General features: G+C 41.3%; 1 protein-coding gene across 1 annotated transcript; it reads right to left on the reverse strand.

Moving 5' to 3' along the window:
• Positions 1-221: 221 nt before the first annotated feature.
• INHBA (inhibin subunit beta A) lies at positions 222-16454 on the reverse strand. Its single transcript, XM_066628763.1, has 2 exons — positions 15881-16454; positions 222-1102 (listed from the first exon to the last, which is right to left on the reverse strand). Exons 1-2 carry the CDS (start codon positions 16266-16268, stop codon positions 222-224), a joined length of 1269 nt encoding a protein of 422 aa, XP_066484860.1. The 5' UTR covers positions 16269-16454.
• Positions 16455-20041: the final 3587 nt, after the last annotated feature.

Raw genomic sequence — 20041 nt, forward strand, 5'->3', positions numbered from 1 at the left:
AGCCCTGGTGAACAATGCCATTCTTCCTTCCTTTAAGTCATATTTTAAACATCTTTTTTCTTTTTCTTTTTTTTTTATAGAAATGCGATAGTTTTGTTTGGAAAGAATGAACCCACTGGGTTTTTCCTCTTTCATGTTATACTTAAATAGTCTTCTTGAAATTGGTAGAGAGTTTGTCCCAAGCACATATGCAGGTGTAGATGTTCAGTTTGCATTCCTACCTATGAGCAACCACACTCTTCAACAATCATGTTCTGAATGTCCTTTTTGATGATGTTCTGCCCATCATCATAGTACAGCATAGACATGGGACGCAGCTTGGTAGGTACACAACATGACTTGAGGTTGGAAAAAGGACTGTGGCCTCTCATGCGGTAGTGGTTGATAACAGTGGAGTGGAAAGAGAGAGTTGAGCCAGATGTGCCTGCAATGTGACTGGGGCAGTCTCCTTCACAGTAGTTGGCATGGTAGCCTGGTGGGGCGATGATCCAGTCATTCCAGCCAATGTCTTTGAAGCTAACGAAGAAGTGCTTCTTGCAGCAAATGTTGACTTTCCCATCACACTCAAGACCCCGTCTCCGCCGTCTGTGCTGACGATCCTCTGAATGTCTGGCAAGCATCATCAGGAAGGGCCTGTGTGATTGTTCCTTCTCCTCTTCTCCTGTGCTTTCACTACCTTCCTTCTCTTTCCCTTCTACATCTTCTTCCTTTTTTTTCCTCTTGCCAAGCAACACTAAGCTAGCTCCAGTTTCTTGACACTGATCGCAAGCGATTCGCACATCCAGAGCATTCTTTCCTTGATCCAGGAGGCGCTGAACACTACTGGAGACTGGGAAAATGTGCCAAGTACTTTTGCGAGTGTCCACTGCTTTTTCAGAGATGAGAATTTCACCTTTCTCTCCTTTTGGCCCTCCATCCTCTTCTGCATCTTGGGAGTTGCGCTTTGGCAATTTCTGCTGCTGATACAGCCGGATGGTTACCTTTGTCCTGCTCCGATTGGCTTTAGAGACTTTTAGGAACAGCCACACATCAGCTTGGGCCACCACTGATAGCTCACTGCCTTCCTTGGAAATTTCAAAATGCAGCATTTTCTTGGCAGGACCTACAATGTGTAGAATACACAGAAAAACAAATAATTACAGATCATTTACATTTCTGAAATTTAATTGACATTGTGGCAAAAGCATTGCCTAAACAACAGGTGTGATTCTCTCTGCTGAGTTTTTTTTTCCTGCTACTGACTAGGCGTGTAAATATATGGGCAAATTAAAACAAGCTACAGAGGATGGGAAAATCACTTACTAGTGTAATGGCCTGGCATTTAAGCACCCAATTAGACAAGACATTGGAGATGTATGAATGCATTTGTGGACAGTGGTGCTTCCCTACCTTGTCCCCATCTCAAAAGGGTAGCTTCACAATGTAAGGTGAGGGAAATGATGTAAGAGATGTGGAGGCACACAGAGACTTGGAGGCTTGAAGTTTGGGGAAGTTGGGGAGAATTTGAGGAGGGGGGCTATTTTACAGAGGTGTTAGGGTAAGGAATGGCTCAGTGAGGAAGCTAGGAGATTTGGTCTCATTAGCCATCATGCATGAACTCTGGGGTGGTTTCTTTTGGCTTGACTCAGACGGATGCCTTTCTGCTCAGGGTTCTGCCCTTCAGAGTGTATTCCTTGGCAGCTATCAGATTGCCCTTAAGGGGCTTTAGTTCAGGGGTCAGAAGTAGCAGTATCTGGAAGGTCAACAGGGACAGCTTCAGGATCCCTGAACCCTTTGCCTGCCCATGACCTTGGTCCTTTATCCTTTGCTATGTTTTTCCTCCTCCTCCAGCCTTCTCCACCTCTTTTCTCTCCCTCCAAAGTATCCTCCTTTTCCTTCCCTTTATCTGCCTGTTTTTAGTGCTGCTGTCTCTAAGCCCTGTTCCTGCCTCTGTCCCTGTTGTTCCTCTCTGCTCTGAAATGTTTGGCCCTTTCTCCCATTCACTTTGTTCCATTCTTTTCCTTCTCCTTTCCTTCTAGCCCCACTTCATTCTCTTTCTCTTAACCTCCTGCCTTCCCTACTTTCCTTCTCCCTTTAAAGTTGCTTCCCTCCTGTTCTCCTTCTGCACGATGACAGTTGGCTGTGCTTCTGACTGCATCTCCTGAGAATTTGCTGTCCAGAAATGACATCATCACTGGATGGAGCAAGCAAAGCCCTGTGTTGTGGCTACTTCCCGTGTCTTCCCTGGGTGACCCAGATCACATCTATAACATCTTTTTTTTTTATTTTGCTAAAAGGTACCTCATGGGGGTTGGGATAATTGGGCCCATGGCACAGGGGAGGGAGGAGATAACCCTTTTCTCAGTGCAATCCTATCTTGCGTTGGAACAGGCAGGCCAGCAGGCCTGCGCTTTAAACAGAACCCTTAAACAAGGCACCGGACAGTGCGGAATCTTCCTGATTGCGTGCTTTTTGCATACGTGGTATCCTGATTAAACTGGTATTAAGTTATTCTGTGGTGGTCCAGCATTCTAAGAGCCCAATCCTATCCAACTTTCCAGCACTGGTGCAGCCTCAAGGTAAGGGAACAAATGTCCCCATACCTTGAGGAGGCCTCTGTGACTGCCTCCCCACCACAGGATGCAGTGCATACCCCATTGGCACAGAAGCACCAGAAAATTGGATAGGATTGGGCCCTAAGAGTGCTGGACCACTTACTCTTTGAAAGCCTCCTTGAGCATTTACTTTAGGGAAGGCAGGTTATAAACTGTAAGAATGGCTTCAGTCAAGACTAGCCCAAACACCCAGCAAAATGTACACCCATTCCAAGTTCATCTGGCACAGTAGGCTGCTCACTCTGGAAGGGGAAATTGCACAAAGAGGTTGCTCAGACTGTATATGTAGCCTGTGATCCTACCCTTCATGAGGTCTTCTCCAGATGTGACAGTCCTACCTTGCTGGCTGAATGTGGAAGTGACCGTATGTTTGGGTAACTTCTCTGAATGGACACATGCAAAGCAACCTATTTCCTCACAGTCCTCTTGTTTTGGAAGTCACCTGTCACATTATGGACACATTCCCAATGGCTTCAAGCACACAGTTTTTTTCAATACATTCTGAAGGAGAGAAAATTTCTCTCTACACGTACTGTATGAGTGCGGATATCAGCTATCATCAGCACCGACATGTCAAATACTAATACTATTGCATGTCTGGTATCAAATGTTATCAGATATCAACTGCCAAATCCCACACTGAATTCAAATATAGATTTTGAGATTAAGATTTTGAGAATATTTAGCAAATGTATGACCAGTCAGAATCTATCTGGAAAATAATCCCTGTTAAAGGAAAGGAGCATTTTGAGCATAATCTCTTTTAGCTCTAAATAGCACCTTCTGCACATGTTACAATTAAGATACCCTAAGAAAAAATCTAAAATTCTTACCCCTGAAATATTTCCCCAGACAATCTATTGCGTGACCATGGAACCTTTTTTTACCGAATTACCTATAGGTTGGCTAAGGATAATTTCCACCACACAGTGATGCAACATAGTAAGCTGGAGCAACCAACAAGGCAGTGTATGTTAAACACAACAACCCAATAAAGCAGTGTTTCTTAAACTGTGGGTCAGGACCCACTAGGTGGGTCACAAGCCAATTTCAGGTGGGTCCCCATTCATCTCAATATTTTATTTTTAATATATTAGACTTTATGCTCCCACGGCATGTGACTGCATTTGGGGAAATGTTACAGACCTATATTTTTAACAAGCTACTCTGTATATTCTTTTAACAATGATAGTCAATGGGACTTACTCCTGGGTAAGTGTGGATAGGATTGCAGCCTAGGTTTGTTAAAAACTTTCCTGCTAGATGATGTCACTTTCCGGTCATGACATCACTTCCAGTGGGTCCTGACAAACTCTCATTCTAAAAAGTGGGTCCTGGTGCTAAATGTGTGAGAACCACCCAATAAGGTATGAATATGAGTGGTGTCAGTTTGTCAATTGGTAAGCAAGACTATTAACTTCTATCTCCTGTTAAAACTGGCTATGGATTATCATGGTAGTTGTGACTTAGGCCAGATTAGATGTGTTGACTGCAACGTGAAGGCCTTTTTAAATTGTTCCACCCAATAGCTATCACAGTGTTGTGGAAAGCCATTCATGTGCAGCAAAGACAGTGAATCGACTTGTGGTCAGAGTGATTTTCTTCACACATACTTCAAAGTGTTCATTTGGAACATAAGTAGTGGCACAGAAAAAACTACAGTGGGCCCACTGTATCCGCAGATGGATATCCCTGATGTCATTATCCATGGGTCCCCAAACTCACAGGTCAGACTCACATGGACCACCTGATGGTGTTCTGAGAGCTGTGTGTGTGTGTGTGTGTGTGTGTGTGTGTGTGTGTGTGTGTGTGTGTGCGTGCCCTCAGAAAGCCTTCTAAGCCTTCAGGAGGCCTTAGAAGGTTACTTCTAGTTTTTTTGAAAAACCAGAAGTGACCTTCTAAGGCCGCTAGAAGACATTCTGAGAGCCAGGGAGGCTGTGTGCAGCCTCCCTGGCCCTCAGAACATTCTCTGGAGGCAACAGGAGCACAGCTCCCGTTGCCTTCAGAGGATTACAAGCCCCCCAAAACCACTGACTTTATCATTTGCAGGTTTCCTTATCCACGGGGGTCCCGGAATGGAATCCCCGCAGATAACACAAAACCTCCTGTATATTATGCCATGTCAAGAGAATGGATATAAAAGGTCTCTTAAATCCAGAATACAATCATCAAGAAATAGCAATTTGAGCAAAACCTGAGGTCATGATTAAATTTTATTAATCCCCTACTTAAATGCCAGTGGAGTCAAACAGCAACAATTGAATTCAATTCTTATAATAATGAACTGATAGGTCAGTCCTATCTATTCCCTGCCTACTGATGCAGCAGCAGTCGTACACCAACAGAATCCCAATCCTTTCCAACCCTCTCAACACAACATACAGACACTCGAACCAGTAAACTGCTGAACACAGCACCTGGCAAGGGAGATGGACTCATGATAGACCATTGTGAATCCCCCTCCCCGTCCCTGCAATCGTGGCTGCTGCAACATCTGGAAACGTGGTGCACAAATCTTGGAGAGACTAACTCCTCCCACCGTGTCCAACCAGGTCTCCATAATACATACCAGGTTGACTTTCTCATCCAGGATTAAACTTGCGTTCTGCGGGTGCTAACTGCCTTGTGGCAGTTATGTAAGTGCTTCCAGCACCATGCAGACTTGTGTGCTGCATAGCACTGGTGGGACGGCCAGAGCCTCCCTGAATGTTATGCCAGAGCAGCCACCTGGATCCACCAACATAGGTAAGGCAGGGGGATAGCAGGACAGGGTGGAGGGAGGGTGGAACGAGGGTGCGGAAGGGTGAAACAAGGTAGTGATAGGTGCAGGAGAAGATGGAATGAGGTGGTGACAAAGGTGGGGGAATGCAGGTTGGGTCTGCAAAGGGGGTAGGTTCAGCAACAGTGGTGGCTGCAAAATCCTAGCCTCCTTTTCCAGGCCTGTTCCCATGGCCTGAGCCCATGTGACCTGCACCAATGAATCTGCTAGCACTCATCTGATTATTTATTTATTTATAGAACTTATATCCCGCCTTTCTGTCCCAGTAAAGGGCACTCAAGGCGGCTTCATGCTGTGGAGGCTTACCCACAGATCTCCATGACTGCCCGGATCTCTGCCACCTCTTTAGGTGAAGCAGATCCAAGTAGACCCACTGGGTCTGCTGATGCGTTGGCCAGGATAAGGGGAATGAATTCCCCTTGCCCTGGGCTGAGCCGCAGGCAGCCCCAACCCTGTGCTGGATATGGAGCAGGCCGGCCAGCCTGCCCGTTCCAGCGTGGGTTAGGATTGGACTGTAAATCTGATTTTTTTTAAAAACCCCACCATCTGAACTGTCCTGTCACCAACTGCTTGTGATCACGGCCTGCAATACCAAAGGCCACAAGTGGGCCCTACTTTTCTCCGTAGAGAATGGAGGGGAAAATTTCTATCTGTTAAGCACAATTCCCAGTTATATTTTCTGAAAATTCATATAGGAGGGGCTTGAAAATGCAGGGCCCAGTCCTATTCAACTTTACAACTCTGATGCAGCTGCAGTGCAGCCTCAAGGTAAGGGAACAAATGTTCTCTTACCGTGAGGAGGCCTTCATGACTGCCCTCTCACTGCATGATGCAGTACACATCCTGTAGACATCAGTGCTGGAAAGTTGGATAGGACTGGACCCGCAGATTTGGATTAAGCATAAAATTCATTGCAACTGTTTATGATAGTTAGTATGCTCAGATGAAATTCAAGCCCCAATCCTATCTCCTACCACCAGTGTGTGTGGCATCCTATTGTGGAGAAGCATCCCGAAGGCAGATGGGAGGTGAGTAAAAAATTTTTACTCACCTCCACTTAAACCCTGGGGCAGCCTATGGGTCTCCTCGGACATATGCCACCTATTTTGGTAGTGTATGTTTGAGGAGGGAAAAGAGATGGGAGGTTTTTGAAACAGGGGGTAATATCCAGTGTGCATCATTGCCACTGGCTCCACCCTCCTCCTCCTTGCCTCTTGGTTCCTCCTCCAGAATGCCCAGTTCCATTCTGGAGGAGGAACCAAGAGGCAAGAAGGAGGAGGGTGGAGCCAGTTTCCTTTCTTCTTTCCCATCCCTTTTCCCTTCTCCTTCCTGCTCATGATCAATCCTGCTCCCCCACAATGCAGCAGCAATGACACTCAAGTAGCCACTGGTGGCATACTGTGTGCACTGCTATATAACATGTTACAATAGCAGACCTATATTCCACTGTAGGAACTAGCCCAATAGGATTAGGGGTAGCACTTCATTCATTCATTCATCACATTGCATGCAACCGTGAAGCAGAAAAGGGTCCTATTCGCACAGTCAAATGTGTAGAAACAGTGTGTAAAAGGCTCTGTGTGCTTATGGGTGCAATCCTAACACGCTCTTGGGCCGATGCAAGTCCTTTGCGTCAGCCCAGGAGTGTCGCAAAAGTACTGTAAAGCACTTTTGCATGACTCAACAGGGAGACACGCACTGGCCTCCCTGCGCTGATGTGAGCCCCAGGGAGAGGGTGAGTTGCGTCAGCTGAGCTTGGCTGACGCAGGGGTCCGGAGGGGCGTGGGGATGAGGCATGTGGGAGGTGTTCAGGGGCGGGTGGTGGGCATTCCTGGGGGCAAGCAGGTGGGGAGTGGGTGGTGGGGCCAGGATCCAGCGGTTATGCCGAATCCTAATCCTGTTCCCGAGCAGCCCAGGGCAGTCCCGGTCTGCTCGAATTTGTGCTACATTTTGAGGTGTCGCAGATCCGAGTAGCCTCATTGGGGCTGCTGTGGCTTTACCCAGGGTAAGGGGAAGCGATTCCCCTTGCCCTGGGCTGAACCGCTGTCAGCTCCAAACCTGCCTTGGATGCAGTGCAGGCCTGCCAGCCTGCCTGGTCCAGGGCAGGTTAGGATTGCGCTGCACATGAATCTTTTTTTAAAAAAGTAAATGGTTCACTATAGCTCATTTTCCTCATGCCCTTTAATCATGAAGTACTATGCACCATTTATTTATTTAGGCTACAATTCTAACCACACTTTCCTAAGCCCCACTGAACAAAATAGGACTTACTTCTGAGTAGACCTGGTTAGGATTGTGCCCTCAGTTAGTGAGATGTTTACCTGACACTTTGGTCCAAGCCAATTCAATGTATATCCAATTAATAAATGTTATGCACAGCTGATCACTCACTCCTCCTACTTCTAAAGTTCATGGGAAGCTTTAGTATATGTGGTCTAATTCTAGAGACTATGTTTTGTATTTTGTGGAATTCTGGTCCTTTTCTATGGAAGGTTCTAATCTCAGATATTTACCTCTTCCTTTTCTGCCTTGGTTATTTTAAAAAGCTCAGACAATTGTAGGTTGTAAATTAGAAAACAATTAAAGAATAGCTGCTACATTTAAAAACAGTCCAGCATGGAAGCAGTTCTGTTTCTTACTAGTATGGTAGAGCCTTAAAAAAAATTTATGCATACTAAATTTGCCAAGGAAGAAGCTATTCAATCTAAGACAGTCCTACTACTTTAAATTTTCATTATTCATTCCTGTTTAATTCTAAGTTGTTCTATTTTGCACTGTAAGTGAATGATTTTTCCCCCATAAGGCAAGCTGTTGGTTTTACAGTCATTTACTTTTTGTCTGTGTTTAGGCATGTATAAACACGTATGTATTTATAAACATGTGTATGCCTAAACTATGTAAAGGCATCAGAAGAACCCTTTGCTGAATTCCTCATCTTATTCGCCAGGAGACAATAACATATGTTTGATTAATACATCATTTCTTATTATAGAAGAACAGTTATTGAGAAATAATCATTCAGAATAAATGCCAAGGACAAACCTGTACAGACTACTGCATGCTATCTATCCAATAATGCGAACCTTTCTGGCAATATACAACTAAGGAGAGGCCAGATTCCTCCATCTAGTGACAGGCAGGAAGGTTTTAGCTCCACCATAATGGTGTACCCAACTGCGGCAATTACAATTTTGCACACAAGAACATAAGAGGCATTCCATTATTTAGGAATGATAAATATGCACCTGACTCTTCAATTAACTGTTAGAGTGGGAGCAAACCTGGCTTTTGACCCTGGTGACTACTTCTGGGAGGGATGGGTTTTCTCAAGGACTGTTGCCAGTTCATATACTTTGATCTACAGAACTCAACAGAACCAACTGAAAGCTCCATCCCATCATCTTCATAGTCCTATCCTACCATTTCACTGTCATACTGTGAGTGTGACAAAGTATTTTAGGAACTGGCTATTATACATATGACTGGAGAGATATCTACAAGCCATATGTATTATTTTCCTGCTTTTTGATGGGTTTGATGTAGCTCTGTAGTGCAAGTTGCCAGGGTCAATTATTATTATTATTACTATTATTATTATGAGAAGATGTAGATACTTGACTGGGAGCCGTGCTATTGGCATGCATGGTTATGAAGAAACATCAAACAAAGTTCACCTATAGTGAACTCAAGCAACTTCTAGGAATCAGCAGTTAATATTTCACTTATTACACAGGCTCACAGAGACACTATGTGCCCACAAGCTTGAGTAAGTAGCAAATAAATATCCTCTTACTCTCTCAAACGGCTCAAACTATTCAGTAGCAGTTCATAAATGAGAAGGCTAAATGGATAGTAATACCAGAGAACAGATAGCAAAGCAGGGAACATAGGAACCTAGGCTGAAACATATTCTGTGGTTCTCACACTTCTGACTCATATGTCATGATTGCAACTCTGCAAAACAGCAGATACATAGCACAAGGCCTCTCACTTCCCATCCACCCCATCTGTCTTATCCCTGAAACATTTTGCAATACATAAATATTCTAAATGTTGTTCCTGCTCTTTCCTTGGTTTGTGAAGTGGAAGCGGATCCTCAGGTCTTCACTGCAATGCATTTTAAAGAAGACCACAGCAGGAAGCCAAATGGACATACTATTCACACTCTGGAAACTCCACATAACTGCATGACAGCCTTTGGCTATCACCCTATTTTGTATTTTATGCAGGAGAATGATTAATGTACAGGACATTCTCTTCAGTAGTAAGGAGGCTTTTAACTCTAGAAAAAAGCAGTGCAACAGTTAAGTCACACTGAAACTGATGAGAGTTAGGGCCCAATCCTATTCAACTTTCCAATGCCAACGCAGCCCTGAGGTAAGGGAACAAACACTCCCTTACCGTGTGGAGGCCTCCATTACTGCCCCCCACAGGATGCAGCACACACCCCACTGGCATAGCTGCATTGCAGCTGGAAAGTTGGATAGGATTGGGCCCTAAAGTTCGTTGCAACAAACTTCCTTGTTAATGTTAGTGGGTGAGGATGGATAACTGCATCTCAGTTTCTGCACTCTGTTTCTGTCCTTCAAAATTCTAACATTGGGTTGGATGACACTAATTCCAGTAATATCTACTTTTCTTTAAAGTAAGCTAAATCTTGAAGTGAACAAAAAGAGTTAAAAATTACTTTAAAACAATCTTAATTTAGCTCCATATCAAGTCATACAGGTCAATAAAGGGTCAGCAACACCTGCCTTTGAAGGTGCAAATATACACATTCCAAATAAGAACAATTGTAAACGTCTGTGAACATAGTGTCTTACAGACATTGGTTTAACATTGTTGGACAGGCGGTCGGATAGACAGAGTTACACACTCTATTTTTATAGAGCCTTATTTCTTACAGGTGGTCTGTGGGTCCCTTCCATGCCTTTGTCTCTCATTCTCTGACAGTGCTATTGCTTTAATATTTTCCCGCTGTTCCCTGCTCCCGTTGTCTCAATGCTGGCTGCCATGTTTCCTTACATGCACAGTGTTACAACAGCACTAATGAAGAAATTGCTCTAAATGAAATTTTCCCTTCTGTGCAATTCTTAAAAGTATAAGGGTTCTTTCATTATCTGGACCTGGAAGAGCACTGTGAGCCCCAAGGAGCAACAGCTTGGGAATCATAAACTAATTTGCCTGGATCTTGCCTGGATTTATTGTGGAGGAAAACAGGCAGCGCAAACCTGGCCTCTGCCATTCTGGGCAGGCTCATACATGGGCATGTGAAAAACCAGCATGGCAAATGGCAGCAATAGAATCAGCATGAGGCTTCACTTACCTCCTATCTCTCCCCCCCCCCCAATGTCAGTATCCATTTTATGTCTTTGGAGAAGCCAACAAAGGATGGTGGAAGAGGAAAGAAGTATACCAGGCTTGGGCCCCACTTTTTTCCCTTGGGGCTACATGTCACAGACAGGTCAAAATGATAGCTTAAGGCTAAGAAAGTTAGCATTATAATTGCACTCTGTCATAAGCTGATTATTAATATGAACAGAATGTCTTATATAAAAGGTGTCTGGTGATTGAAGGAACTGTCTGCTTTTTAAATATATACAAATAAAAAAAGATTCCTTCAGAGTTGTGAGCCAATTTCACTGGAGGGAAAGCACCTTCCTAGTCTATATGCAGTGATCAGGTGAAATTAGCTTGCCAAGAGTGAAGCAAAACCCCTTATTTGAGTTTCCTGAAATATAACATTGTTCCTCTTACACAACACTAAAAATCCATCAATGCATTTATATACCTGCATTGGCATGCTTCCACATACATGGCTACACAAACATGCACATACAGCCTCAGTTGCATGCACAGTCACATATTCTTTGAAAAGTACTTACACAGTGCTTGCACGTACACTCTCACAGCATCATTCTCCAATATTTTTTCTAGCTTATCTCTCTCTTCCTCAAATTTAAAAAAGCAACCACTTCTGTAGCAGTTTCAAATTATGTTTCAGTTCAGTGAATTCATTAAGCAATCTTTCCCCCTTACTAAACTGGAATAAACTTGGAATCTTTGGGGGGGGGGGGGAATTAAGATGAAAAGCAAAGGAGACTGATTTTGTAAAATAAAAACCAATCAGTAATATCTATAATCACATATATTTCCCAGTGTCTTTAAAAGAAATAAAAACAGCTTTTGACCTTAAGAGGTGTCTAGTATTTTAGCCTCTGTGTTTGTCAGCTTTATCTTTTCCCTTCATTTCTTCTTTGCTTTGTTTCTTTATATCACATTCTTCCTGCAGTTCACCACGTCAGTGATTTTCTACCAGTAATGCCAGATGAGGGGAAATAAGACCATCAAAGAAGCTACAGAGAAGCACTACAATCTTTGTGCCTCTGAGCCAATTGCGTAAAAAGAAACTTGTAGCAAGCAAGGTTAACTTGCTTGAAGCAGAGCGGGAAAAGCCTTTGGAGTCTGCCCTCTAGTGGTTATTTTCTTCTATCTTCAGTATGCAAAGGCAAACCCCTAGAAACGTAGTTCTTTAAAAGCAATGAATGAAATCATTTTAAGAATTTCATTTAAATTATTTAACCACTCCCTTTTTTTCTCTTTTCACTATTACATTGTTCATTCATTTTAAAAGGATATATCTGTATCTACCTTTCTTGTGTGTGTGTGTGTTGCTAAGTGTTAATTAAGCAAAACAGATATGGAAGAAAGATTCTAATAGTATATACATTTACATGGAACTAAGCCCCACCGAAATCAATGGGACTTGTTTCTCAACAACCTGCTGGCTGTAAGTCATATAAGCTTTGATCACAATTGCCCATTTTTCTTGATGAAGAAAATGATCATAATCCCTAGAATGTCAATGCTGCCATCTCCTTACTAATTTCAGCTTGTTACTGAGTGGCTTTAACAGCGTTTTTCTTTGTTCATTGCATTGCCAATGTCTCCATGCAGATCCAACAATGTCCAAAGGAGGCAGTTCAGTATCTGTGCATAGTTCCATTGACCAATTTAGAGCCCAATCCTATGCATGTCTACTCAGAAGTAAGTTTCATTATAGTCAATGGGGCTAACTCCCAGGAAAGTGTGGATAGGATTGTAGCCTTAGGGCCCAATCCTATCCAATATTCCAGTGCCGGTGCAGCCATGCCAATGGGGCATGCACTGTATCCTGTGATGGAGGGACAATCACAGAGGCTTCCTCAAGGTAAGGGAACATTTGTTCCCTTACCTTGGGGCTACATTATGGCAGCACCAGTGCTGGAAAGTTGGATAGGATTGGGCCCTTAAGCAGCTACTGAATTGTTTCCATTGGCTAATAAGCTCTCTAGACATTTTTTTAAAAGCCGCCAACAAAATTAATGTATCATTGATTGTTGTAGTAGTAAACAATTATTGGTTATTCTTGACAAGGAATATTCCTTCTTTCCCCTCAATATAAGAATTTTTGGCAGATGTACCTTCACTGCAAAACTGGTTGGCTGGCATTGTATGTCCATTTACCTAATGAATAAAAAGTTGTAAATAATGTTCCATTACACATTGTTAATTGTATTGTTATAAAGGATGTAATTTTAATGGCTTGTTAGAATGGCATTTTCTCTTATCCATATTAATTTCTCAAAAGTCTGCCTGGAATTCTAACAGCACCTGCCAAGAATTTGCCAGATCTTCTGGGTGAGAGAACACTTGTCCTTGGGGATGAATTCAGTACATTAGCATTCAGGCTTCTTCTATCACTTTCCACTCCCTGTATCTTTTAGAATGTTGCAGAATGTAAAAGACAATGTGGTCTTTTAACCTGTGTTAGTCCAAATGCAAACTGAAGATCTGCACACACTTGTTGACCACTGATCGCATCTATGTATATGACACCTTAGTACAAAAGGGAAAATGTTTTTTTGAATATTAGTGACTGCAATTGCTGCATAATTTCTGAGAGCAATAGACAGCTACATTAGATCAATGCCCTTCCCCGTAAATCAGAAAAAACTAAAATGACTGTTGCTGTTTTCATCAGTATTCAGCTGACAAATCTTAAGAGAATATTTCCATTCATTTTGATTTATTCTCTACTGCCTCCCCAATAGATGATGGCTACTTTGAGTAACAGCAATTCTTTCTCTTTCTGCTGTAGAAAATGTTTTCTATACCATACTGTTTTACTTTACTAGCATTGGAATATGTCTTAGAATTGGTTTGGCCACTCAGGACCTTCCATGGATCTCAGTCCTTTGACAAACTTCCTCCTTGACCTAAGGTGATATGCTAGATTTCCTGTTACTTCAGTTGGAGTGATAAAAGCTTAACATACTATTTTAGAATCTGACATCCATCTTTGGCAAGCAAAAACATATGACCAGAAGCAATGTGGGAACTGTGAATGGAGGCAAAGGAAAAGAAGAAATGCTTGAGCTTGTAGAATGACATTATAGAATGTTACAGAACAAGGAACAGCAAGAGTGACCCAAAGTTGCTGGTCCTTTGACCCATAAAACCCATTACATGTCTAAGCTGTGAACAGTATTGTTTCTCTGGTTTGTTATTGACCTTCAGATATCCGTGTTTGGAAAAACTGGCAGAGGGAGAAAAATTGGCAGAAGGAGATGGGAAACTACATTTTAGATAGGATGTGGCATATATTCTGAGTTGGGTTTTCAGAAGAGCTGAAGGTACATCTGTGAGGCAGAAAAGCTCCGTGTACTGTACTGACAAGAGGAAAAGTATGAAATTAATGTAGTTACCAGAACTAATGTTTCTAAAACACACAAGCAGAGGTTGTATGAATATTTGGTAGCTTGTAGCTGAAAGAAAAAAATGAGTAGCTGGACTATTGGCCACTTTCTGGGCAATGGCACAGCTAATATTAATCATGTGACCCTGTCAGCCAATTGGACTGAGTGTCACAGTTTAAGCATGTCACAGTTGCCTTTGGAGCTGGTTTATGCAGACACAGTACAAACTACTAGAACTCACACAGTGTCTAGAAACCACAGTTCATTCCATGTGTCTTTTCCCTCAGCTTAAGAGAGAGTGCTGTGCTAAACTGGATACAGTGTCTGCCTATCAGATGGTATCCTAACCTCTTTACTTCTGAATGTTCATTCCTTAAATGAGGACTGTCACAGTATTTCTGATTATCATAGACATTCTACCCACTCTTTGAAATGAAGAAATTGATTTATTTGTAATGACCCCTTTCCCAGTAAAAGGAATAAATGGATAAGGGCTACGGTGACACCAATCACATCAGGGATTCTTGTGCAGTTAGAGCACTTAGCAGCAAAAATGTCGGCTCTTAAAGCCATGCACACTTCGCTGCATGTCTTTTTCTGCAAACAGAACATCTGAGTCAACAGGTTTTCAGGATTGGAAACTCTGAGAGTTGCCTTAATTGTTTATATTGCTGCAGCAAACTTTTAAACAAAAATGCTCAGTGTGCCTGTGCATACTTTGCCTACCATATGCTGTGCCGAGGAAAACAATGACATTCTTTGCAAGCTGTCTTGGCAACAGCAACATGCTTTAACTAGGCAACATAATTAATTTCTAGAAAGTTTTCAGTCACTGCTTTGAATCTATGCAAATTATATGGTATATAGCTATAGGTATAAACAGGTAAACCTGAATGTGTGTGCATGCATATACACATGCATGGTACACACTAGTGCTCAATATGAAACATAATACACATACAAAAACTTGGGATATATCTCTTAAAAGCAAACTCACTGCTTATTCTTTGGGCATCCTGTTGCACTTATGAATTGTTACTGAGTAATGTTGCATATGATAATGACTTTTATTTTTAAGAATAGTTGATTAGTTCAAAACACACCCTGTCAAAGCTACATTCTTTGGCAGGGAGCTCTTGGGACACCATCTTTCTCTCTTTTTTTCCAGTGTGCAAAAGTCAGCATTACAATTTGGATTGCCTACAACTATTTGTCCCAGTTACTACTGAGGTTTTCTGACAGTAGCTGTTAACACTTTTATTGCCCTGAAAATTCACTGGAAATGAATAGCAACTATTTAGGAAGATAAATTTTTTTCAATTTGACATAACAGCTAACAAGATTTATAGTAGGTTGGATCATAAATTAATTTCAGCTATTTTTCTTTGCCCAGAGTATTTATAAGAGCCGCACACTATTTCACTGTTTCTGTGTTTCCTTCTTAACAAACACCTTCAATAATCTAGCATTTATTATCATCACTGTGTTCTTTTCACACACATCTTAGGAAGAAGTACCCAATAACTCAAAATTTCAGCCCAAGGGTGATTTATAGTTCCCCATCCCTTGACTGCTGGGTTGAATAAGTGTAAGCAACTCATCTGTAGCCAAGGCTAAATTCTAAAGACTCAAATTCCTTCATGCTTTCACTCTCTCCTTTCTCTCAACCTGTAACCTCACAGAGAGTATTTCTGTTGCAAAGAAAACAAGTTAATTGCAATTCTTACAGAGACCCATTCCAGTTGAATTGCCCCCCCTTTAGCACCCACCTGATTCTGCAAATGTTATGATCTCTGAAGTTTGTTCCACAAGTTCATTCATTTCTGTTCTTCTTCCAATGTCATCCTCTATTTCCACATAACCATCCTCTCGCACTTTTCCCACATGGAGTTTCTTAATAGCATTTAAAAGTGCAGCTTTGGGCACCGGCTGAGTGATGTTAGGTCTGTCTCTCAAGTGCAACATATTCAGTATGTGCTTCTTTACTGCTTCCACCATCTCCGGCTGGGAGCTGGGCACATCCTTTGAGAGCGTGGCAAGGGCACATGATGGACAGTCAGTGACTGAGCTGTGCCCCTCAGATCCTGGGGTCGGGGAACTCCTCACTGTAATCCAGCAAAGCACCAACAAAAATCCTCTCTTCAGAAGCAAAGGCATCCTGGCAGGAAAAGTTGTTGTGATTCCTTCTTTAAAAGGCACTGCTTTTTTCCCCTTCTACGACTTCACACACAGTTTTTTCTTCTTTTCTTCCTCTTCAGCAAATTCTCTGGAACAAGAACAAAAAGTTTTCTGTGAAGTTTTGTTTGCAGGTTTCCTCTCTGAATTCAGTAAGTGCTATAGATGTTTGTGACTGTCAGTGAGAGGAGTTCTGACTCTGTCTCAGAGTGGGAGAGACACACACTGAGAAAAATAGAGAGAGAGGGGGAGAGAGAGGAGGACGGATTGGCCTAAAGTGAGTGAGTGAATGAGAGAGGGAGGGAGTTTTGTCTGTGAGTAAAAGCTATGATTAGGAAGGGGGAGGAACAGCCCATATTCTGACAGGCTGCCTTCCTTATGCTCACTGCACTCTAACATACACCTCTCATTTAAATATCACCACTTGTGTTTTCTGTCCTAGCTACCTCCTCTTTAAATGCTTCTCTTTCTCTTGTAACATTTATCCTGTGCTTTTCTTCCCAGCCTCAACATCTTAGCTCTGTTTCTGTTTCTAGTTTCTTCAAAGTGCCTCAGGTTAACAGAAGAGGGTGAGAATGAAATGAAAGAAAAAGACAGACCTTCAAAACACCTTCCCATGAGTTATGGGCTATGCCAAGTAGACTCTGAGGAAATGCTGTGTAGAGGGTGACCTGAGCAGGGGGAGAACATTAGGGGAAATATCTTACTGTGTTCTGAATGAAGCAGAGAGGAGATCTCATCTGTCTGGTCTTTTTTAGATGCTTTTTTAGAGTTATCAGCACTGGCAGGAGATCTGAAGAGGGTGAAACAAAACTTCTGTTTAGGGCCTATAATATGCCTCCTATTTCTGAGCTGCAGAAAACAGAGGCACACTGAAAGGCCCAAGTGGAACCTATTTGTGTTCTGTTCTCTAGTTCTATGCTTCAGTTCTTTGCAAAAGTTGCCAACAAATACATTGAGAATTAGGCAGGACTGCCAAATCTACACACTGTTGCCAAACGTTAAAGTCCTTTCTCAGTTTTCAGGCAAATTCTTGATTATTTATTACAGAGAATTTTGCCCTCACTGAAAAGCTGAGTAAAAGTTTGCTAAGGTCACATGCTTCAGTCATTCACTCCACTCTAATTTCTTTCAAAAGTGACCCCTGATTTAATGGAAGCTATTTTTCACTAGCTTTCATTGTATTTCTGTGATATAAGAAAAATACTGGTGTGGGTTGAATGGTGTGGGTTGAGTCCCTTGAAAAAGTGGACTTCCATAAATTTCTGTGCTGTATGTTTATTTACAGAGATTGAAGTCCTTGTCTGATATTTCCAAATGCTTGTTTCACACATCATGCTCCCCCCCATAAGACAGTGCATTTGATGCTTAGAAATTTGTTTTTTATCTGTTTAATAAATTTTAAATTAAGTTTTTAGGTATTTCAGTTATAAACCTATATAGTGCTATCCCGTCTCTTTTTCACCTCAACAGTTTATTATATGACAACCAAATGTCTCAGTTTAATTGAAGTCTATTAATTATAAACAAAATAAATGCCATATATTTTCAGAAATCAGCTAGAGAAAGAATAATAATATAATCTGTTATTTGTATAGAAATAATTTAGCAAGCCAGATGAGTGTCACAAACTGTGTATTGTCCTTTCCTTTCGTTTTACTGTTTATAGAATGGATGCTTTCTGACAATGAAGGTAAAATAGAGGACTTGTCTTTCCTTGGCATATCTCTCTTGAGTTCCCCTAAGGCTATCATTTGCTAGGATTTGATGTTGCAGCACCAAAGAAACTTTACTTCTTTAAAGTAAAACTTTAAAATTTAAAGTAAAACTTTACTTCTTTAAGTCCTCTCTGTATCTCTTCTTAAATAAATATATTTTGAAACAGTTCACTATAATGGTGTTGAATATATTGCCTTTCATTAATAGCCCCAATTAGTTGTAATTGCTGTATATGTTGCTAATGAGCCTGGTATAAACTTTTGAATGTATAAACATATTTGGTAATTTTGGAGTTCAATAGTTGGGACAAACCTATAATATATATGGATGCATAGCTAAGCTGTTGATGGGACATCTCCAGGTATTTATCTTTAACTGCTGATATAACACCAAGCACATGGGTATGTCCATATGCTTGGTGTAAATTAAAAGACTTCCACATTCTATATTTATACATATAATGGACATTATTTGCATAATTTACCTAACATTGGTATAACAAATCCTTAAATTTTTTAAAGTCTGTTTTAAATGCAGTCAGAACATAACATTAGACTTAAAATATTAAATGCATTGTGTGTGAATTTTTTAAAGGAAACTTATAGAGTGTTAAAAGAGTAGAAAGAAGTTTTACCTGTCTGAGCCTAAATATCTCCAGAAGCCTTTCTCATGATCCTTTCAGAACACTTGAAGTTTTTGTAGTGGGATTCGGTGTACAGAGTTTTAGATGGTACTTTCCCATGTGGACACTGACTTACACATTCTTTCATTCCATGACGTGGGATGGAGTGAATTGCACTGGATTGGCTAGTTCCTTATTACATCAACATATGAGTGTTTTTTGTTTTTTTTCCTCCTGTATGAGACATACTTTTAACCATTTCTAATGGAAAGTCCTATTTGTGTGTATGACATAAAGCATTCTATGTTCATGTAAGGCTGCATTCCTATACACATTTACTTGGGTGTAGGTTGTATTGAATCCCATGGGGTTCAATGAGGGATCAGTCATTTAATAAGGGAATAACTTTATACACTAATTACAGACAAGTCTCTGGAGAGCCTGAAAAAATGTAAAATTAAGGAAGAAGCTTTCTTGATTCATTTTGATTCTGTTTAAAACAATTTTATCTTGGGGATGATTTTTTGCAAGCTATTTTCCCCCCTTCTAACAAGTTGTAGTAGAAAGTTGTTGAAAACAGGAGAGTTGAAAACGATGGAAGCGGCACAAGCGAGTAATTTGATGAATAGCACTGATCACATTATATTTAAAAGCTTTAAAATCTGTTGTATAATTAAACATATACAGTAAAATGGGTTGGGTTTGATCCATTAGTTCAACAGTAACTCTGGTGATGTCAGTGAAGTTGATGTACAGGCTGTTTCTGTGCATGTTCTCACAGAGGTAAAAGCCTTTGAGTTTAATGGGGATTTGGTTGCATAGGACTGCAGCCTGAGACTACTGTATTTAGGATTGATTTTAAGGTGTTTACTGCCTTTCAGTTTTGTGTTATTATTTGTTATTATTATTGAAGTTGCCTCAAGCAATAGGCATATTAATGCTTAATAGAAACAGGGTAGAGGAAAATCTCCAAGCAAAATGGATATTCAATAAGAATTGAAGCAGATATGTCTTGGCTTATATAGAAATGTTACTTTTGCCAAAGGACCAAGCCCTGCAATCAATTTTCATTTGGTATACCCATTTAATTCAAGGAGAGGCCAAAAACAAAAAAAAACAACAAGGATCTCTTGCTTCCAGCCTGAATTCCTTGTACTTCACCAATTTTTTGGTGGGTTTAAATGTAGGAATGAGTTATTTTTAAAGCAGGAAAGAATTGAAAGAATATGAAAAATTTTCACATGGCCTCAGTACAAAAGGAATGGTTACAGCATCATAGACTCCTGTCTGAAGAGCACCAGGCCGGGGGGGGGGGGATGAATCATGAGCCAGTTTTTCATGACAACTCTGGTATAATGAGCAAAATTTGAGAGGTAATGAGAAACATATGACTAGATAGGTTGTCTCGTTTTCA

The sequence above is a fragment of the Tiliqua scincoides genome, chromosome 5 (assembly GCF_035046505.1).
Source record: "Tiliqua scincoides isolate rTilSci1 chromosome 5, rTilSci1.hap2, whole genome shotgun sequence".
Taxonomy (NCBI): Eukaryota; Metazoa; Chordata; class Lepidosauria; order Squamata; family Scincidae; genus Tiliqua; species Tiliqua scincoides.